General features: G+C 42.5%; 1 protein-coding gene across 3 annotated transcripts in view; it reads left to right on the top strand.

Annotated features, from left to right (window-relative positions):
• Positions 1–17,866, top strand: part of LOC119461783 (triple functional domain protein) — a 215,628-nt gene that overhangs the window by 50,004 nt on the left and 147,758 nt on the right. For all 3 annotated transcript variants that reach the window (XM_049667188.1, XM_049667182.1, XM_049667194.1), the window contains exons 24-31: positions 4,785–4,907; positions 5,423–5,605; positions 7,729–7,844; positions 12,826–13,002; positions 13,611–13,680; positions 13,763–13,852; positions 14,320–14,457; positions 14,546–14,623. In XM_049667188.1, coding sequence (XP_049523145.1) covers positions 4,785–4,907; positions 5,423–5,605; positions 7,729–7,844; positions 12,826–13,002; positions 13,611–13,680; positions 13,763–13,852; positions 14,320–14,457; positions 14,546–14,623 — 975 coding nt within the window. The remainder of the gene's footprint in view (positions 1–4,784; positions 4,908–5,422; positions 5,606–7,728; positions 7,845–12,825; positions 13,003–13,610; positions 13,681–13,762; positions 13,853–14,319; positions 14,458–14,545; positions 14,624–17,866) is intronic.

The raw sequence follows: 17,866 nt of genomic DNA, 5'->3' as shown, positions 1-17,866 counted from the left end.
GGCAAGTCTGTTCAATAAATGGAACAGATTATGTAATGTGTTTCAGGCAAGGACACAAGAAAAAAAACAAATTATACACACAATTAACACTGTGTTTATAATTTGTTTCTTCCTTGTGTCTTTGTAATACACTACTTAATCTGTACCAGTGGCACACCAACAGGCCCAAATAGCAATCTTAGTCAAAAAGAAAAAAAAAAAAAACATTTTAGAAATTGAACAACTGGGACAACCTGTGAAGTTACAGGACACAGCTTATAGAAAAAACAACAAGAATTGGCGGAAATGCGTGCCTCATAATCAGATTGTGATTTTGGCACATAAGACCCCAGAATATAATTTTTAAATTTAGTTGATGACAACCAGGTAGCAATTACTTGTCCAAAGCTTGTTGAAAGCTAATGATATTATTAAATCATTGCGCAAAATTGGGACATGTCCCCAAAATCCCAGCGCTAGTCGCATCTCCATTGCCCAGGAGACTCTAAAAGCATTTTGTAAAAATATGAAGCTCTGTAGATTTTTGCAAAAATATTTGCTGAGCTTAAAAACTCGTGTGACACCCAGATGTTCAAAAAAAGCCTTTGTGTTACTTCCACGATGCTTCATATTAGCAAAAGTTAATTTCTCTTATGCTTTCAAGGCTGCCTTCAGTTTACACAGGCTTTTTCAATATACAGTGGAATCTCGATGATACGATCACGGCTAATACGAATTTCCGGATGATACGAATTTTTCCGTGGTCCCGGCCAAGCCCCATTACTTTGCAACGTGCTAGAGAATGGCTGTTAAGAATCGATTTTCGACCCGCGTCGGTTGATACGAACAAACGTCGCCCCACCAAAGAGAACAGCACGCAGTCATGCGCTTTCTCCCTTTCTCTTTTGGTGCGGGCGCGTGGACGCGGCGCCAGACAGCGCGGATGCCGCGACTGGGCGCGAAGAGTTTGAAGCGGTGGCGCTTTTGTTGCTTTTGTGCTTTTCCTCCTTTTCGGCGGCCCATCGGACGGAGTGGCTGCTGTGCTTCGGGCCGCGTTCTTTGTTTTTGTGCTATTTTGCCCAGTCGCAGCGAGCTATGTCTACCGAGATACGATCTCGGCTGATTTGCGCGGCCATACGGCGAGGCGCGGGAGTCTCCGTTAGCGCGTCTTCCGTCTACTGCGTTATTGGTGCCGATGGTACAGGGTGATTGTCGGTTTTACTGCCGGAGTCACACGGTGCAAGATAGCGCGGCACGTAATCCACGGTTCAAGGTAGCGCGGCACGTTCAGTCGGGTGCTCCTCCGCATCTCCCGCTAATAGCCGTATTTTTCTTGCCGTAGGAGGCTTGCGCTTCCGTATTTCGAAGGCGTGCTTCATCCAAAATTTCTTCTCCAACGAGCGACGATCCATCACTAACCTGGGAGGTCTCAGTAACCCGAATTCTGCGTGTCAAGTAAAGATGCCGGTGTGTTTTACGAAGCAGACAACTGCGGTTGCCATCTTGCCCCTGCCACAGCAGCAACCACTGGAGAGAAGCCTTTCAGCACGGCAGCCAGTCGGAGGCCTGCTTTCATCGGAAGGCCCGTGTGACTACCTATCGCAGACCCGCGCTTCTTTTGTGTTTGTGTGTTTGTTATAAGATGGCGACGACGGAAGAATTGAGAAGCGGAACAGCGAAACTTTTAGCTTTCGAACGATACCAAGATGGCGGCGCTCGGTGGGGGGGAAATACGAGATATATCTCCGTGAACTGCGGTGATTTTGCGCGATTTAAAGCTGTTTTCTCGCCCTGCACACTGACGAATTAATTTTTTTCGGCCACTTTTAGTGCGCTTTCAGCCAAACCATTTTGATACAGCGTGGATTAGGCGGCGTTGCAGATACCGAAACGCGTGGTTTTCAAGAATAGATTTTTATTGCGATAGCAATTATATGGACACTCAAAAGCAGATTTCTGCTGTCGGCGTCGCCGTCGCCGTTGCCGTCGCCGTCGCCGTCGCCGTGAGGTTCCGTATGACGTCAATGGAGATGAAATCGTCGCCGCGCGCCGGCGAACGCTGTATGTGCGAGTGAAAGGGCACGAGGGACACGCGCTTTCACGGGGAGTGAACGCACGGCGGAGAACAAACGCACGTTCTTTGCTGTGCTCCCTTAATGGCTGCAGAAGTAGGCGTCTCTTTCCTCCTTTACCAACACCATATATGTAGAGCAAACGCGCCTTCTTCTGACGCACGAAAGGCCGTGGGGGGGAGGGGGAGGGAAGGGAGGCGACGTTTAGCTGCGGCACCAAGTGCCTATTTATATCAGAGGCTCCGGCAACCGTCACCAACGCCGCACGAATTTTGTGCGAACGCGGGCAAAACGCCGAGGGCGTCGACAACAGTTCTGCGTGTTGCCGGTGCTGCTGCATGTCCAAGTTTATACAGCTGATAAAGCTACTATCATTACTCCGTATAGCTCTCTACAAATTTGTTATCGCAATTGATGCTTTGCCTTTCAGCTGAAACTGCGACAACTTTTCTCACAATTTTCGTGATCTGCAACGCCGCCTAATCCACGCTGTATCAAAATGGTTTGGCTGAAAGCGCACTAAAAGTGGCCGAAAAAAATTAATTCGTCAGTGTGCAGGGCGAGAAAACAGCTTTAAATCGCTTTAAACCCCCCATAATTTAGCTAGTTTTAATTGTTTCGATGATACGAATTTCGGCTAATACGAATGTTTTTCGTGACCCCGTGAGATTCGTATCATCGAGATTCCACTGTAGTTTTGACATTGTTGAGGCGCCCTTATGACATCATATAACAGATATAGATGATAAGTCAGTTAGGTATTTTTATAATCAACAGCACACAATATTGGTTGTTAAACTTTGGCAGCAGAAACATGCCTCTTGTGTCCAAGTACTGAGTATCTCAGATCATACCGCTCCTGTTTCATGTGACAAATAAATGGTGGTGGTAACATTTTATTCTTGAATGAAAAGTTCACCTTCTGCTTGTAGGTGACCAATGAACTGTGGGAAAAACCAACTTGATTTCTCCAGACCAAGATTTGTAGTTTGATTAGCGCTAAGAAAATTTGCATGGTTTCCTGCATTAATTGCAAATCGCCTTTGTTGGCTGTGAAAATGTTCCTCGCATTCATTGGAAGTGATTACTAAGTAGTGTTAAGCTTCCTTTCATGGGACTTGGTTGCCTTTCTATGTGGCGAAAACTAGCTTGGATGACGTGGGTTGTATTTTCTTTGATGTTTGAAACTGAAGGTGTTACTGAAATCAATATATGAGAAGAAGAGAAACATAGGGGCTCGATTTTTGTTAATCACGACCATATCATGCCAACAGGCAATGAAGCCAAGGAAAGCATAGGGGTTATTAGCTGTGGTTGAAATTCAAATGTATAAAGTAATGAAGAAAAGGGAAATGAAAATGAACGAAAAAAAAAAAAAAAATTGTTGCCAGTGGGATTAGAACCCGCAACCTTCTCACTACGCATGCGATGCACTACCAATTGGGCTACAACGACAGCCATCTGTTCGTCCACTAGCTTGAGTATTTATATGTACTAGATCTAGCCCTGGGAGCGTTAGCCAGTGCCACTCAGAGCCATGGTGAGCAGATGTGGAATACCCTTTTTTTGCCCGATGGTGTCATGTAACATGTGAACTTAGGAGAGCAGCCATGTGGCTAATAAACCCTCATATGCCACTTAATGGCATCAAGGCTGCCAGATTCAAGACCCTCGCTATGAATGAATGAGAAGACGAGGAAGAGCAGGGGCTCAATTTTGTTAATCACGACCATATCATGCCAACAGGCAATGAAGCCAAAGAAAGCATAAGGGTGATTAGCTGTGGTTGAAATGTAGAAAATAATGAATAATAGGGAAATGAAAGTGGACGAAAAGATAACTTGTCGCCGGTGGGGACCAAACCCACAATCATCGCATTGATCAAGATAAAAGGGCAAAATGATGAAGCATAAATATTAAAGGAAAGCTTGCCTTTCTGTTAATATTTTGTTTCAAGTATTGTGTTAAGCAACCACATTGCTTTCTTTGTAGCTGTACAAATACATTCAAACTTGCTTAGCCAAGGGGATTTTGATTCCCCCTTTACCCGTTTGGTGACACCACCATTTGGTTACATTGCCATCTGAACACTTTGGTAACTTTGCAATAATACCTGTATCACTCTTATGATACTGTACAGCTGCTTGTAAAGCACAAACTAGTACTCAGTTTTTGAATACTGAGGAAATGAAGTGCAAAGTAATTCGAAAAATCTTTAGCTTATCGTTCTTGTTTGAGGCTTTTCCTTGTGGGCAGTCTATGTGCAGCGAAGCCAGCTTGCTGGTAGAGCAACCAAATGTGTTCAATTTCTTCAATGTGCTGATACTGGTGCCATTGTATGTTTAGTTCCTCTAAACGGGAACATATTCTTTCATAAATTATGTGAGGTTTGGTGTGTTCATTTTTATTGCAGCAGCAATTTGTGCACTTTGCACCTTTGGAAAATGCTAGGATGACAAAATGTCATTCTAACAAATGGCATATCATGGCATTTTGCTCACCATTACTGTGTGCATTTCATGGATGCTGCAGATATGCGGTGTCATTAAATTCGTGCGGTTAACCAAAAATAAAGATTCAATAAATCGGGGGAAATAATGCTCCAATTCGTTCAAATACATGCAATCAAAGGGAATTAGACAACTAAACATTTCATGAGATGGCTCTTTGTTAGGTTGGGATACAATTTACTTTAATTGTATTGCACATAAACTCGTCATAAATTTCTTCCAGGCTCTAGGGTGGATAAAAGAGACAGGAGAACATTACCTAACCAGTCACAGCAGTGTTGGTGAAAGTCGGGAAGAAACGGAAAGGTTACTCAAGGAACACAACGAATTCAAGGGAAATGCCAAGGCAAGTGCTCTTGCAATGCCCTATATTAAAATTAATAGTTGTGCATGTTTTCTTCTTGTTTATATGTCTGGTTACAAAGTGTGAAAATAGCATGTGAGTGAGCTTTCTGTGAGAATATTTTGATGTAAAGCCATGAAGACTTTCACAGTACAAAATTTTTTTTTATTATGCTAGTTGCAGCAAGCAGTTGGGGTGTGCTTTATATATATATATATATATATATATATATATATATATATATATATATATATATATATATATATATATATATTTTACTACTACATAAGAAATAAAACAGTGTACACGTAATAGTGGGTGGTGGTGCGAGCAAATTTTTTTTTAGTACCAACGCAGCAGTTAATGAAAGTTGATAGGTGGAGGAGTACATGCATCTTTTTGTATGTTTATGAACCTGCTGTACCTTGTGTTTCTCAATGTGTAAAGTTCATACCTTTTCTGTGTGACTGCCTACACCAGGTTGTTATGTAATCCTTGATTAATTCTTTGGCATGCAGGAAACGCGGGAGAAGGTGCGCCTGCTGCTTCAGTTGGCTGACAGCCTTGTTGAGCGGGGCCATGCTCATGCCAGTGCCATCAAGTGCTGGGTGGCTGCTGTTGACAAAGGCTACAAAGACTTTAGCCTTCGCATGGACCAGTATCGTAGTCAGCTAGAACAGAAGCTAGGCATCCAGGTGGAGGTGTGTGCCCACTTCTTCCATACATGTGTAGTTCATGCTATGAACATGGACATCATAGCGTGATCAAGCTCACTAGTACAAAATGAGGTATTTTCAGTGCTCATTGAAGCTGGTCCTCATTAGTCTTTCAAAGCCCAGTATGTGTCAGATGTCACTGTGTGCATCCAAAGTAGATAGTAGTCGTTCATAAATGTAACATCTAGCCTTTGTGAAAAGTGACTAAGGCCCTGCTATATGACCGTACCTGTTGCAGTGTCGCATGCTGCGGCCCCTGTAGTACTTTCATTGTCTCAAAGGTCTTATGCTTTACTTTAGTGTCACAATTAGTTATTCACCCTACTAGTCGGTGACTGCAACAATTTCTAATATTGGTTGAAAATCTAAATCGCAATTCACAATACCTCATTACAACCGACCATGTAGCTGTGCTAATCGACAGTTTTAGCAGAGTGTTGCTTCCGCTCCGCTAACATTTCACGCCCACCGCTGGCTGCATGAACTGCGTTGATTTCGCTCATTTGACCAGCGCGTCGTCCAGAGACGCCGGCCACGCGCTCTCAGCGTGGCTGCAAAACTACAAAGCAAGCAGTAGACGCACCTTAACACTCCGCTCAAACGGCTTTGTAGCGGAGCGTGGGCAGCGTTATTCGTTCCGTTGCAGATATGAGCGCTGTGCGTACGCGCTTTAGCGTTCCCGCTAGCCTTCCGCTAAGCGGCTGTGCGCAAATCGTTAGGATACGACTGTCTGAGTGGAGCGGACCGTAAACGCTCTGCTAAAACTGTTTAATGAGCGGAGTTTAATGGTTACTTGTCCATTAAATATCAACAATGACCTCATGACCATAAATAAGCCCTGCTTATTCCATTGAATTATAACGGGCTGGGGTACTTTGGATTTTATTATGAATAATATAGATAGGATCAGAATTCAATGAGAAAAAAAAAAAGAACGAAATAAGGACATGTACAGTGGAATCTTGTTGGTACGATCTTCACGAGAACTGGAAAATAAAGTGTATCATCTGAAAATCGTATCATCCAAAGTATTATCCAATCAAATCGTATTATCGGGAAAAGAAAAAGAAACATATTATCCTGAAGCATGTATTATGCAGAATCATATCAGCGAGATTACACTGTAATTTGAATACAGGGCTTTGTGTGTATGGTGAATACATTAAGATGTACCGTATTTGCACAAACCTAATGCGCTCCTTTTTTTCTGAGAAAAGGTGTTAGAAAATTGCCTGTGCGTTACAGTCGAATACGAAACCAAACCCACGTTCACGGTGTTGGCAACAGCCTGTCGTCAAAGCCATCAGATGTAGCGTCTTCGTCATCACAAAATGGCGACAGAGCATGTTTTCGTGAAGTTTGCTGTGGGTTCATTTTGTGCGCGGCTACCATCTGGAGCATCATCCTCGGTCAATCACTTTTTGATATAGTACTGTCACTTCGGCGAGATTTTGCGCGACTCGGCATCAAATGTGTTGGCGTATATGGCCGCCAGCGTTTCTTGCGCAGTGCCTAGCTCGCTATCTGCTCACAGTGCTAGGAAAGATATCGACCGCATACTTGGACAGGTCCGATGTTAGATCAAGCAGAATCCCGTGAAAGTGATACTAATAGTAGTATCTCTAAAAGTGACTGCTCGAGAATACCGCCCCTGTGTTCTTGTTACCTGTGGCCAATAAAACGCGAATGGCTTCGATGACACGCCGCTTTCATTACAAAAGCTCATTAAAAAAAAAAAAGTTTTCCTTCTATGAAAGAAATTCTGCACTGATCTCTGATCTCTAAATTCTGATTTCTAATGTGGGGGGCATGCTATTGTTTTCTTTTATAAATCGGGCACATTTTACAATCAGGTGCACTTTTACTTTCTTACTCGAAAACTGGGTGTGCGTTAGATTCGGGGACGTGTTAAAATCATGCAAGTACTGTACATCCTATCATAAAAACTAAAGACAGATGCATGTTGCCAGCAATATTGAACTTGCTTTTACATTATTGCAATAGGATTTATACATTGTTAGCATTGCTATATTTCTGAAAATGTCAAATTGAGGTTCTGATAAAAGACAAATGTTCTTCTGTACCTGCTTCACTTTCTCATTTTCCAGGAAACCAAGGAGCTTTCTTTAGACCGCAACAGTGACCCGAATTTAGAAAGCAAAGTGAAAGAGTCAGCAGTGAAGGAACTCAATGAGGAAAAACGCAAGAGTGCCCGAAGAAAAGAGTAAGCTATGGCGTGTTTTTCCTGCATGATATTTGGGCCCATCTATGTTTGCTTACTAGCATTGTTTTTCGTACCAGCAGCCTGTGAAACAACCTGCACTCCATTAGTTTTAGTAAGAACCATATGAAACTAAGAGACAGTGAAGCCACAGAAATACAAATATAAGCTAAAGCTTTTTAGAATTGGGATTGAGAATGATTACAAATGAATGAAATTATGAAATGGCACCAGGGGACAGCTGTTGGGCCATAGCTCGATTGGTAGAGCAACACACGTCATGCAAAGATTGTGGGTTTGGTTCCTGCTGGCAGCAAGTTGTCTTTTCTTCCACTTTCATTGCCATGTTCTTCTTTATTAAGAATGTGGAGCCTATCACAGATTTAACCTTAATTCATAATTATTCTACATATCACTTTAAAAAAAATTATTTCCCCTAAGCTTTGTCACCATCATTGCATTAATTTTAACCATTAGACATACACACTTTGCCTCCATGCAGTGCTTTTGTGAAAATATATGGTAACCTATCTTTTTTATGTGGCACAATACACAAGTGTTTTTATCCCACTCTAATACACCAATAATCTGTTTATTTAATATTAAAATTAAAATAAATTCTGGGTTTCTTGTGCCCAAACCAGATCTAATTATGAGGCACGCCGTAGCCTGAGACTCTGGATTAATTTTGACCACCTGAGGATCATTAACATGCACCCAATGCACGGTACACGGGTGTTTTTGCATTTCACTTCCGTTGAAATGTTGATCCCGCAACCTTGTGCTTAGCAGCGTAACCCCAAAGTCGCAAAGCAGCCACGGCTGGTGTTCATTATCATTACCTTGAGCCAACAAATCACCAGTGCTTTGATGCGCTATGGCCATCACAGCCTTTGTGCCAATAAACTTCTAATCGTCATCATCCCCTAATCTTTTCTTAGCTTTATTGTCTGCTGGCTTCATAAGGTTGTTACTAAATATATTAAGTCCCTCGATTCCTTCGATTCTCCCCACTCATTAGCTTTAGTAGTTATTCCTTGTTTTTAATAGAGTACTCTTTTTTATTACATAACTTCTGGTTCATGTGGACCAGCCATGAGGTCTCCTGGTAGCAAGCTTTGATGTGTGGAAAGTGACGGCAGTCAATGGAAGCAGCACTGGCATGATGGACGTACTGAGTAATTGCACACTTTACAGGGACATTTAGGGTTCTTTCGACATGTGTCAATACTTCACTGTTGCCTCTTGATGCTGCCTCACTCACCTTCCTCTCTCACCTTCCACTGTTTTTTGCCATGAACTTTTGTCATTGGTGCATTCACAAAGCTGCTTGCTCTGTCTCTTAGAAGAGGCTGTGCAAGGCAGGTCATGTGATCCACTATCTTACAATTGGGATTTTGAATGTAGGACTACGAGTGTTGTTTGCAGGGCCTTTGCCAGTAAAGTGTGTGGAAACAAATAAACAAGGATAATATTGTATTCTTCTTTAGCTGAATACTGAATTTGCGCAAATAAAGTCAACTTCCGTTAATTCGGCCCTGATGGGATCGACAAAATTGATTGAATTAAACAAGATGCAAAGAAAAGAAAAAAAAGACGGGGAAAAAAAAAAAACGGGGGAAACACCACGACACATCGCCGACTTATTTGACAGTATTTGCTCGAGTCTAACACGCCCCCGAATCATGCGTGTGCCCACTTTCCATCTGCCCAAAGTAGAAATCTAACGTGCATCTCATGTTTTAGCGAGAAAATTGGGCAAGGGTCTAATATGTGTTGCAAATGGCTACTGGTTTCCTGGTCAGCTTCGTCGCAGTACATTTATGTTGTGCGGTAAAGCATATGAACACTGTATCCAATTGCGCCACACAGGCAGTTTTTGGCCCTATTTTATTAAAAAAGAATAAGAAAGATGCGCTTTAGAATCGGATAAATACCGTAATCGGACATTGTGAGCTATGGCTATTTTTTGAAAATCTTCCTAGGGCAGGCCGAAAATAGGCGTTTTTGACGGAATAGGCATTTTTGACGTAGGTTAAGTGCATTCACTGTCCCTTAAGTTCCGCCGAGACAGACACTGCCACTAAAGGTGTCGCTATTGGGGTCACATAGGGGTCACATAGAGCTCAGGTGCATGCATGCTGACTGGTCAAATTTGAATTATCCAACAAGGGCCAATTGTAGGATCGAAATAATGTAGGTAATTATGACGAAATGCTAGTTATAACTAAATGCATGGGCACCAGGCTAAACCTTCGGATCGGATCAAATTAATCTAAAAATCTAGTTAACCGTGTCAAATTAACGCAAGTGTACTGTATAATGCAAAATATTTTTGGGACGAAGTTCTAGCTTGTGAATTGTATATTGTGGGAAATTCAGAACTGTGGCTTGAATATAGCACGAGATTTTCTTCCCACCATTCTTGCATTTCAAAATGTGACAAGCCCAATTGTGGGGTGACTGAGTCTTGTGGAAATACCAACCTGTCATCTCCTAGGGAGAACAGATGCATGTGCAGGAGAGCGTGCATGTCGGTAAGGAAGCAAGAAGACAATGGTGCAGGACAGTCTAGTGACCTGGTGTGCTACTGTTGTGACAGGGGCACACTGCTTCATCTATGCTGTTGCAGCGGCTTGAGTGCATGCATCTGGCAGCACAGTCCTATGCTTCATAGTTACTTAGAATGTTAGTGTAGTCAGAGATCCTTTACTATGACGTGTGCCCATGCCTTTGTATGTGTGTGTGCGCATGCATCTCTAGCAAAGTGTGCATCTCTCAATACATTTTATTTTAAGATAACAGTTTCAGTTGTAACTCATCTTCAGTTCGCGATATAGCCGTAGCGGGGTTAATTTTTATTTTCTGGGTTGTCAAAGGACCCCCCTCCCCCCTCATTTTATATTATGATGTGTATAAAATTAGTTTTTGGCATAGAATGACGCTTCAAATGTGGTAATGAATCGCTGATTGTGCTATGCTAGAATCTTCCAATGGGACTAGATGCACTGTCCTTAGGAGCAGTGTTGCCGACTGTTTTTTATGAATATTCTTGCAGACCTCTTGAATTTTCCATATGTCCCTATGCAAAAAATAGCAAGTTGCTGTGCTGTCCATATTTGAAGTAAACATTAGAAAAGCTGCACAAAAGTTATTGTGCACTCACCAGAATTACCGTTCACCAAGATGATCGCATTCTTTTTCTATTGACATGTTTAGGAATTTGACAGCTGTGCTAGTTACACCATTCTGATAGGTGCACAACGTTTTGCACAAAGTTGAGCTGGAAATAGGAAATTGACAAAAATTATGCTTTGTTGCACCAAACCAGCAAAATATTTACTGGTGATACAGCTGTCAGTAAGGGAAATAGCTTATTCATGCCACCTGAAGAAGGTTTGGCTTAGTGGTCAGAGCAGACATTGCATTCTTCCTCCATCATTGGAAGGCTGGCTTTCCTGCACATAACGGTCATCTGATGGTTTAGCTTGCAGTTAAATTGAGGGATGAAAGGGAGAAAAAGAAGTTCTCACTTTATTTTGAGCATGGTTACAAATATAGCAGGGAGTGCTCTCCATGAGCTTTTAAAAGACGCTTTATAGAACAGCATATAATTATTTACAACAAACTTTACGATTAAAACTTTTAAGATTTTACGTGGTATGAATAAATGAGGTGCTTAGTAGTAGTTCACAACAAATTTGACTTCTATGTACCGAGCCGTTTATTTTTAAAAAGTACATGTTTGTCCCATTGACCCTCTATGGTCTCAGTGCAAAATTATTTCTGACCACTTCTCTCGTGGACCGAGAGAAATTCTCTGAATTTTTTAACCTTTTTTTCTGAAATTTTTTGAAATTTCTGAACCGAGAGAAATTCTGAAATTTTTTGTGTGGTATAACTAAATGAGGTGCTTAGAAGTAGTTTGCAATTAATTACACTTCTGTACAACTTGCTGTTTAGTTTTAAAAAGTGGGACATATTTGTCCTACTGACCTTTGAGGGCCTCAATGAAAAATGACATGTAACACTTCCCTCGTAAAATGAACCGAAGCACGATGGACAAAGTGGCACAGCAGAGGCCATAAATAAAATGTTTATGCGCAGTTCTTGCCAGAACGTCAAACACCAACGGCACCAGCACCTTTTTGCATGTGCATTCATAAGGGCAAGTTTGTTGGTCTAGCTTTCACCTGAAGATACAGAAATGGGTGCTTACTGTGAGCTAAAGGTGTAAATCTAAATGCAGGAAAGAGGAATTGCTTATCGAGCATCTTGAGAATGTTTTTCTCGCGAGCAAATGTGGGCCAAATTCAGGAAGCGTTCCAACAATGCAAACAATTTTTCTAGATTTGGCACGCTTATTGCCAGTTAGTACACATTCCCAAACTATTCTCGCATGAAGTACTATTGAAACCATTAGATAGAAGGCAGCATGAAACAAATGAGATCAATGCACCCCTTTGCTTGTGAGAAGTGTTTACGGTTATAAAAAAGTGGGATGTATATGTTCCATTCTCCTACAAAGGGTTAACCTCACAAAAAAAAAAAAATCGCATTATATTTGGGCAAACACAGCATATGTAACAAATAAACGTTCCCACATACATCTTGCTTGTGGGCTGTTGGTTCCCTTGTTCAATTATTTTCATTGTTATTATCTCATAAATTTGTGGCTCAGATATGTGCTGCTTGCTTAGGCACACCTTCATTTACTTCCACTATTAAGCATCTTCACGTGTTTTCAAGGATATTTGAGCTGTCTTTATCATGTCCTCATGTTCTGGACAATATGTTACATTTTATATTACTATATGCAAAACTGCTATTTTTTTAATATTCATGTTTAATTCTGTTAGGGAATTTCATTAAAGTTTGTGTGCCCCCAACATACAGATTTTGCCTCTGGCATTTTTAGGTAACAACCCAGTGAAGTAATGTTAATCCAAGCTTCCTTCCTGGTCTTCTTTTTTTTCCATCACAGGTTTATAATGGCTGAGCTGCTGCAAACAGAAAGGACCTATGTGAAGGACCTCGAGACGTGCATTCATACATACATGGCAGAATTGAGGAACACGGAGGCCAACAGACCTTCAGGCGTTGTAGGCAAAGAACATGTATTATTTGGCAACATGGAGGAGATATTCGAGTTTCACAATAGGTGAGTACGTATATGTAAAGCATCAATTTCTGCTATTATCTGCACACTCATATATGTCTTCAAGGGCCATATTTTGTAATGATTCTTATCTTTCTATTTTATTGGACTCTATTTCTTATCTTCCATCATGCTAAGTGGTTGATCCCAGCGGTGCGCAAGCCTCTGACGAAGGGCAACAAAAATTGGAAGTAAACAATCGTTACAGAATTTGGCCCCAGAACTTATTTTGTGGTGTTTAACTGCCATCAGGCTTGACCTGAACACGCCTTAAATAATTTTTTGTTTCTCCAGCAGACACTTCTAAAATTAATAGCTTACAGTGCATAGAAACTACTAGCATTGTCCACCTTTTAAGAACCGTGGTGTTTTGCTTTGTACAGGCCACAGCCATTGAATTGGGACATTTGTTTTAATAAATCTAATGGTGTCTGTACTTCAGTGCTGTATATTGCCCTTACTGAAGCTTCAAAGTTATTGTTTAGAGCAGATTTCTGCTGAAACTGATTATTTCCCCCAATATTAGATAAGCTGATTGTAAGTCAAGGTAATGTAACTGTGCTATGTTTCTAAAAACTTTCTTTTCACTTACCTGATTTATACATTTTCAGTATATTCTTGAAGGAGCTTGAAAAATATGAAACAATGCCTGAAGATGTTGGTCACTGCTTTGTCACATGGGTGAGTTGCACAATGATTGCATTGCACACTTACGCATGTTTTTATGCTTCGGCTTTCAATTTCCGTGTTTCTTCCTTTACAGGCACAAAAGTTTGAAATTTATGTAAAATATTGTAAAAACAAACCAGAGTCAAATGCCTTGCTTATTCAACATGCTGGTGCATTTTTTGAGGTGAGCACATTTTTTTTTCTTCACGTTTTCACTGTTTGCTAAGCTTACCGCCTGTCTCATTGGAAGTCAAAAAACCCGTCGTAATGACTTAGTGGCTATGGCAATCTGCTGTCAGGCATGAGGTCATTGGTTCGGTTCCTGGTTGCTGCAGCCACATTCTGATGAGGGTGGAAACCAAAAAATGCATGTGTACAGAGCATTGGATGCACATTAAAGAGTTTCAGGTGTTTGAAATTTATCCAGAGCGCTTCTTTTTTGCTCCATGGCATCACTCATAGACCCTGCATTGGTTTTAGATGTTAAACCCCATCATTAAATCAAAATCAAGAAGCTGAAATACAAGATGCACATATAATTCCCCCCCTGCAGTTTGCGACAAGCTGTTGTAGTGCTTGTTCCAGAGCCATATGCCAATTTCTGATGAGTATTCATTTGCTAAGTGATGTTCTTTCTTTAAACAATTTCAGGAAGTACAACACAAGCATGGTGTTCCTCACCCCATCCCGGCATATTTGATTAAACCAGTGCAGCGGATAACGAAGTACCAGCTGCTTTTAAAGGATTTGCTAGCATGCTGTGAAGACGGTGTACAGGGTGAAATACGGGTTAGTGGTCATCCATCAGCCTTCCTTAGTTACATTTGGTAGCTGAATGTTTCCAATATCTCTTGCTGTTTTTTGTTTTTTTTTCCAGGATGGGCTTGAAGTGATGTTGAATGTACCAAAGAAGGCAAATGATGCTATGCATTTGAGCCTTTTGGATGGCTGTGATGTAAGTTCTTTTCACTTGTATTACAGTGCTCTCCACTGAGAATAATTATCATGAAATTAGAAAATTCAGTTGTTCTAAAAGCACAACCACAAGGGAAAAATCTTCGACGGATTGTCGGCGTCGGCGCCAACCGGCGGCACACGGCGGCAGCCAGCGGCATGGAGAACAATGCGCTGCCGGTTCACGCTCGCTCGGCGCCGCAAGACCGAGCATGCCAGACTGCAGCGCCGACAGCGGAAGTGGCGGCAGACGCATTAGCCAAACAAACTATGGCCTCCGAGACGGCACAACGCGCAATGTGAGCCAGCTCGGAGGCTATTTACAAAGCGAGCTTCCGGCGTTGCCGTCCGCGAGTGCCTCGTCCGCGTCCTAAGCAGCCGATCGCTCACGCGTGCTCCGGCCATTGCAAATGGTGCAGCTTTGTACGGTATCATTGATAGTGATGTACTCTTTCCTGACAGGAACATGCAAGGAACACCGAACTGCACACTTAAGGCCCGTCCACGTTACCGGCATGGCAACTTGCCACAAGCCGTTTGTCGTTCACGGGCTGCCGTTCGCGGGCTGCCGTTCGACGGCGGTTTCGCTCGCGAGCGGCGAGATTTCCTTGCCGTATACAGGATGGGACTGGGACCCATTTGAGGGCAGCCATACAGCGAAGTGACCAATCAGTGATCGAGGAGTAGTCTCTCTGGCACCGACGGCAGCCTCACCGCCGCTGATCGTTCGACGGTGCCAATATCTTTGCTAGGCCTTCTCCGGCTCACTCGAAAGCTAAAGCTGACGGCGCTTCGGAATGAATCACCGACGCTTACAAGCCGCAATATTTTCTCACCGTTGTTGTCGCTCTTCGCAATAATTTTACACAAAGAAGAAAATGCGCTGATATTAGCGGCACTGTCTGTTGCGATGCGGGCACAACCCAGCCGCTCGTCTGCCGTTGATAGCCGTGCACTGCAGCTGAGCTCGACAAGTATCGGAGCTCACGTTCGTGTTGAACGTTCGACAGTGAATATCATTTTTGATACAATGTACAATTTACGCATCATGTTATCTAGCGGAAAGTATTTTGCTAGGAATAGAAGCTGCTGGTGATGCTATTCATGCTATGTCACTGGTGCTGCGTTTTTCAGTACAGACAACCAGAAAACACTGTATATGGTTGCACTAGAGCTACGGACAAATTTTATGAAGCTTTAAAACTACAAGAAGTCCTTATGAAGTAAAAACAATTGTTCTGTTACGCAACATTTTGCAAAACTGACCGGCTAAATTCGGGGCCAAGGATCTGGCCACATTGCGCCACGCTTGAAATACGTCGAAGCCGAGAGGCTCTTGTGGTTGAAAGCCGTTAATAAAGCTCATTGAACGTCCACACCGCGTGCCGCCGGCCGGCGCCGACAATTCGTCGAAAATCGGTTCCTTGTGGTTGGGCCTTAACAAGTTAGCATTGTATCCTGACTTGCCTTAAATCTAGTACCCACAAATATTTGTGCACTCCCACAAGCGTGGCACATCTTTTACACAGTCTTGGTAGTACACATTGCCAGAAGAGCAGGCCTCTGAAGGCAGTTCAGTTCTTTGAGTATGTTCGTGTACCTGTGTTTCAGCTTTGAAGAGATGACTTAGTTTAATGAAAGCTGAGTGCAAAACTTTGTTTGTTTGTGTGAATGTGTGTGCATGTGTGTGTGTGCGTGTATGTGCGTGCGTGCTTTGACAGCTTCGTGAAATGATGTAATACTAGGAGGTTTAAGAAGTCTCATTAAATTTGAAGCCTGTACTTGGTGTTCTGCAGCAGGCAGAGCTTGACGATTGCATAGCACATTCTTTGTAGGTGCTTCGTGTACGGCAGGGGCCAATATGAAAGGAAAGACCTGGTTTGCACTCAAGATTGCCATATATCCTTGTTCTTGCACTGAAACCAAGAAAGTACAAAGGGGCAGGTTTTTCCATACAAGAACCACCTGGCAATGAGTAATGAGATGTCTTGTGCGCTCGTAGATTTGTTATTCATTATGCGAAATGCCCTGAAAAAAGTCTGGAAATTATGTACGCAAGCTAAGCAACATCAAAAAGGTTAATTCTGTTGAGACTCAAGATAGCAGTGCATAAAAAAAAAATGTTTTTAAATGCAACAGGAGAAATGTGCAAAACATTGTGCATATTATTTGACTAACAATGATGTGCTAGCTGATAGCAAAGTGAACAGTTAAACAACAGTACGCAACAGTAGCCAAGAGTCGTCAGCAGTGCCTGCTCGGAAGCCTCTTTGGTCACAGATTTCATCACTTGCATGGGTAAGGGCAAACAACCCGATTGGGCCGGTGTTGTCAGTTGTGGAACAGCTGTGCCAAGAGCAGTCCTTTGTGACGTCCTGCTCCAAAATGGCATTGTAGGAAAGCATTGTGCGAAGCCTGCGCCAAAGAAGCATAAGAACGGAAGCTCTGTTTTGTTCATGCTCCCTTACTGATAGAATTGAAACCAAAATCTAAGGTATGCATCGTTATCATCCTGGAGGTCGGCGGAGCGGCCGTAGCCATGGATATCGCCTATACGGTCCGGTCCTCCATTTGCTATTTTCGCTCATTTGTTGCATTTATCTTCGGCGGAGGTTCTAGTGTACGGCCGGTGTGTGGTCTTGTTGTTTGTGCCATTTGGTGCTGCAGTTGCGTATTCCTCGTACTAATGGGGCATGGAGCTTACTCAAGGAGGTTGTCGGATTAAAAAAAAGTATCTGATAATGCCCGGCCGCGCATTGTTGTTTAGCATAGTTGTTCGCGGCGCACTTTAGAAATATCGTGTATCACGGTTAGCCAACCGCTGGCACATAAGTTTGCTATTAGTGGGGATCTTCCTCGCAAACCTGCACGATCGAAAGAGCAAATTGCATGGTTGTGATTAAAGCAGATTTCACATGATGCAGCACAGTTATATGCGGCCGAGATTTTGTCTGCCAGAAGTAAAGAAACCTCTGCATGTCTTCATTGTAACTTAGGTTTAGGCACGCAAGACCTATGGGGCATAGTATTCCTTAGACGCCCTTGTTGCGCGATGTTTTCCTGCTCAATTGAAGCACGAGGAATGTGCAAATGGCTGTTGCAAATCTAAATGTTAGAAGCTGTTTTATACCACGATATATGCAGAGGGAAAGCCATTCTATGAAAAGTTAATGAAAACTAGTCTGATAACTTTGTCCTGAATGCTGCATTGATGCGTATTAAACCGTCTGCCGTATTACAGTGA

The sequence above is a fragment of the Dermacentor silvarum genome, chromosome 1, assembly GCF_013339745.2.
Source record: "Dermacentor silvarum isolate Dsil-2018 chromosome 1, BIME_Dsil_1.4, whole genome shotgun sequence".
NCBI classification, from domain to species: domain Eukaryota; kingdom Metazoa; phylum Arthropoda; class Arachnida; order Ixodida; family Ixodidae; genus Dermacentor; species Dermacentor silvarum.
The sequence above is the reverse complement of the archived record's forward strand: the minus strand, read 5'-3'. Positions and strand labels throughout refer to the sequence as shown.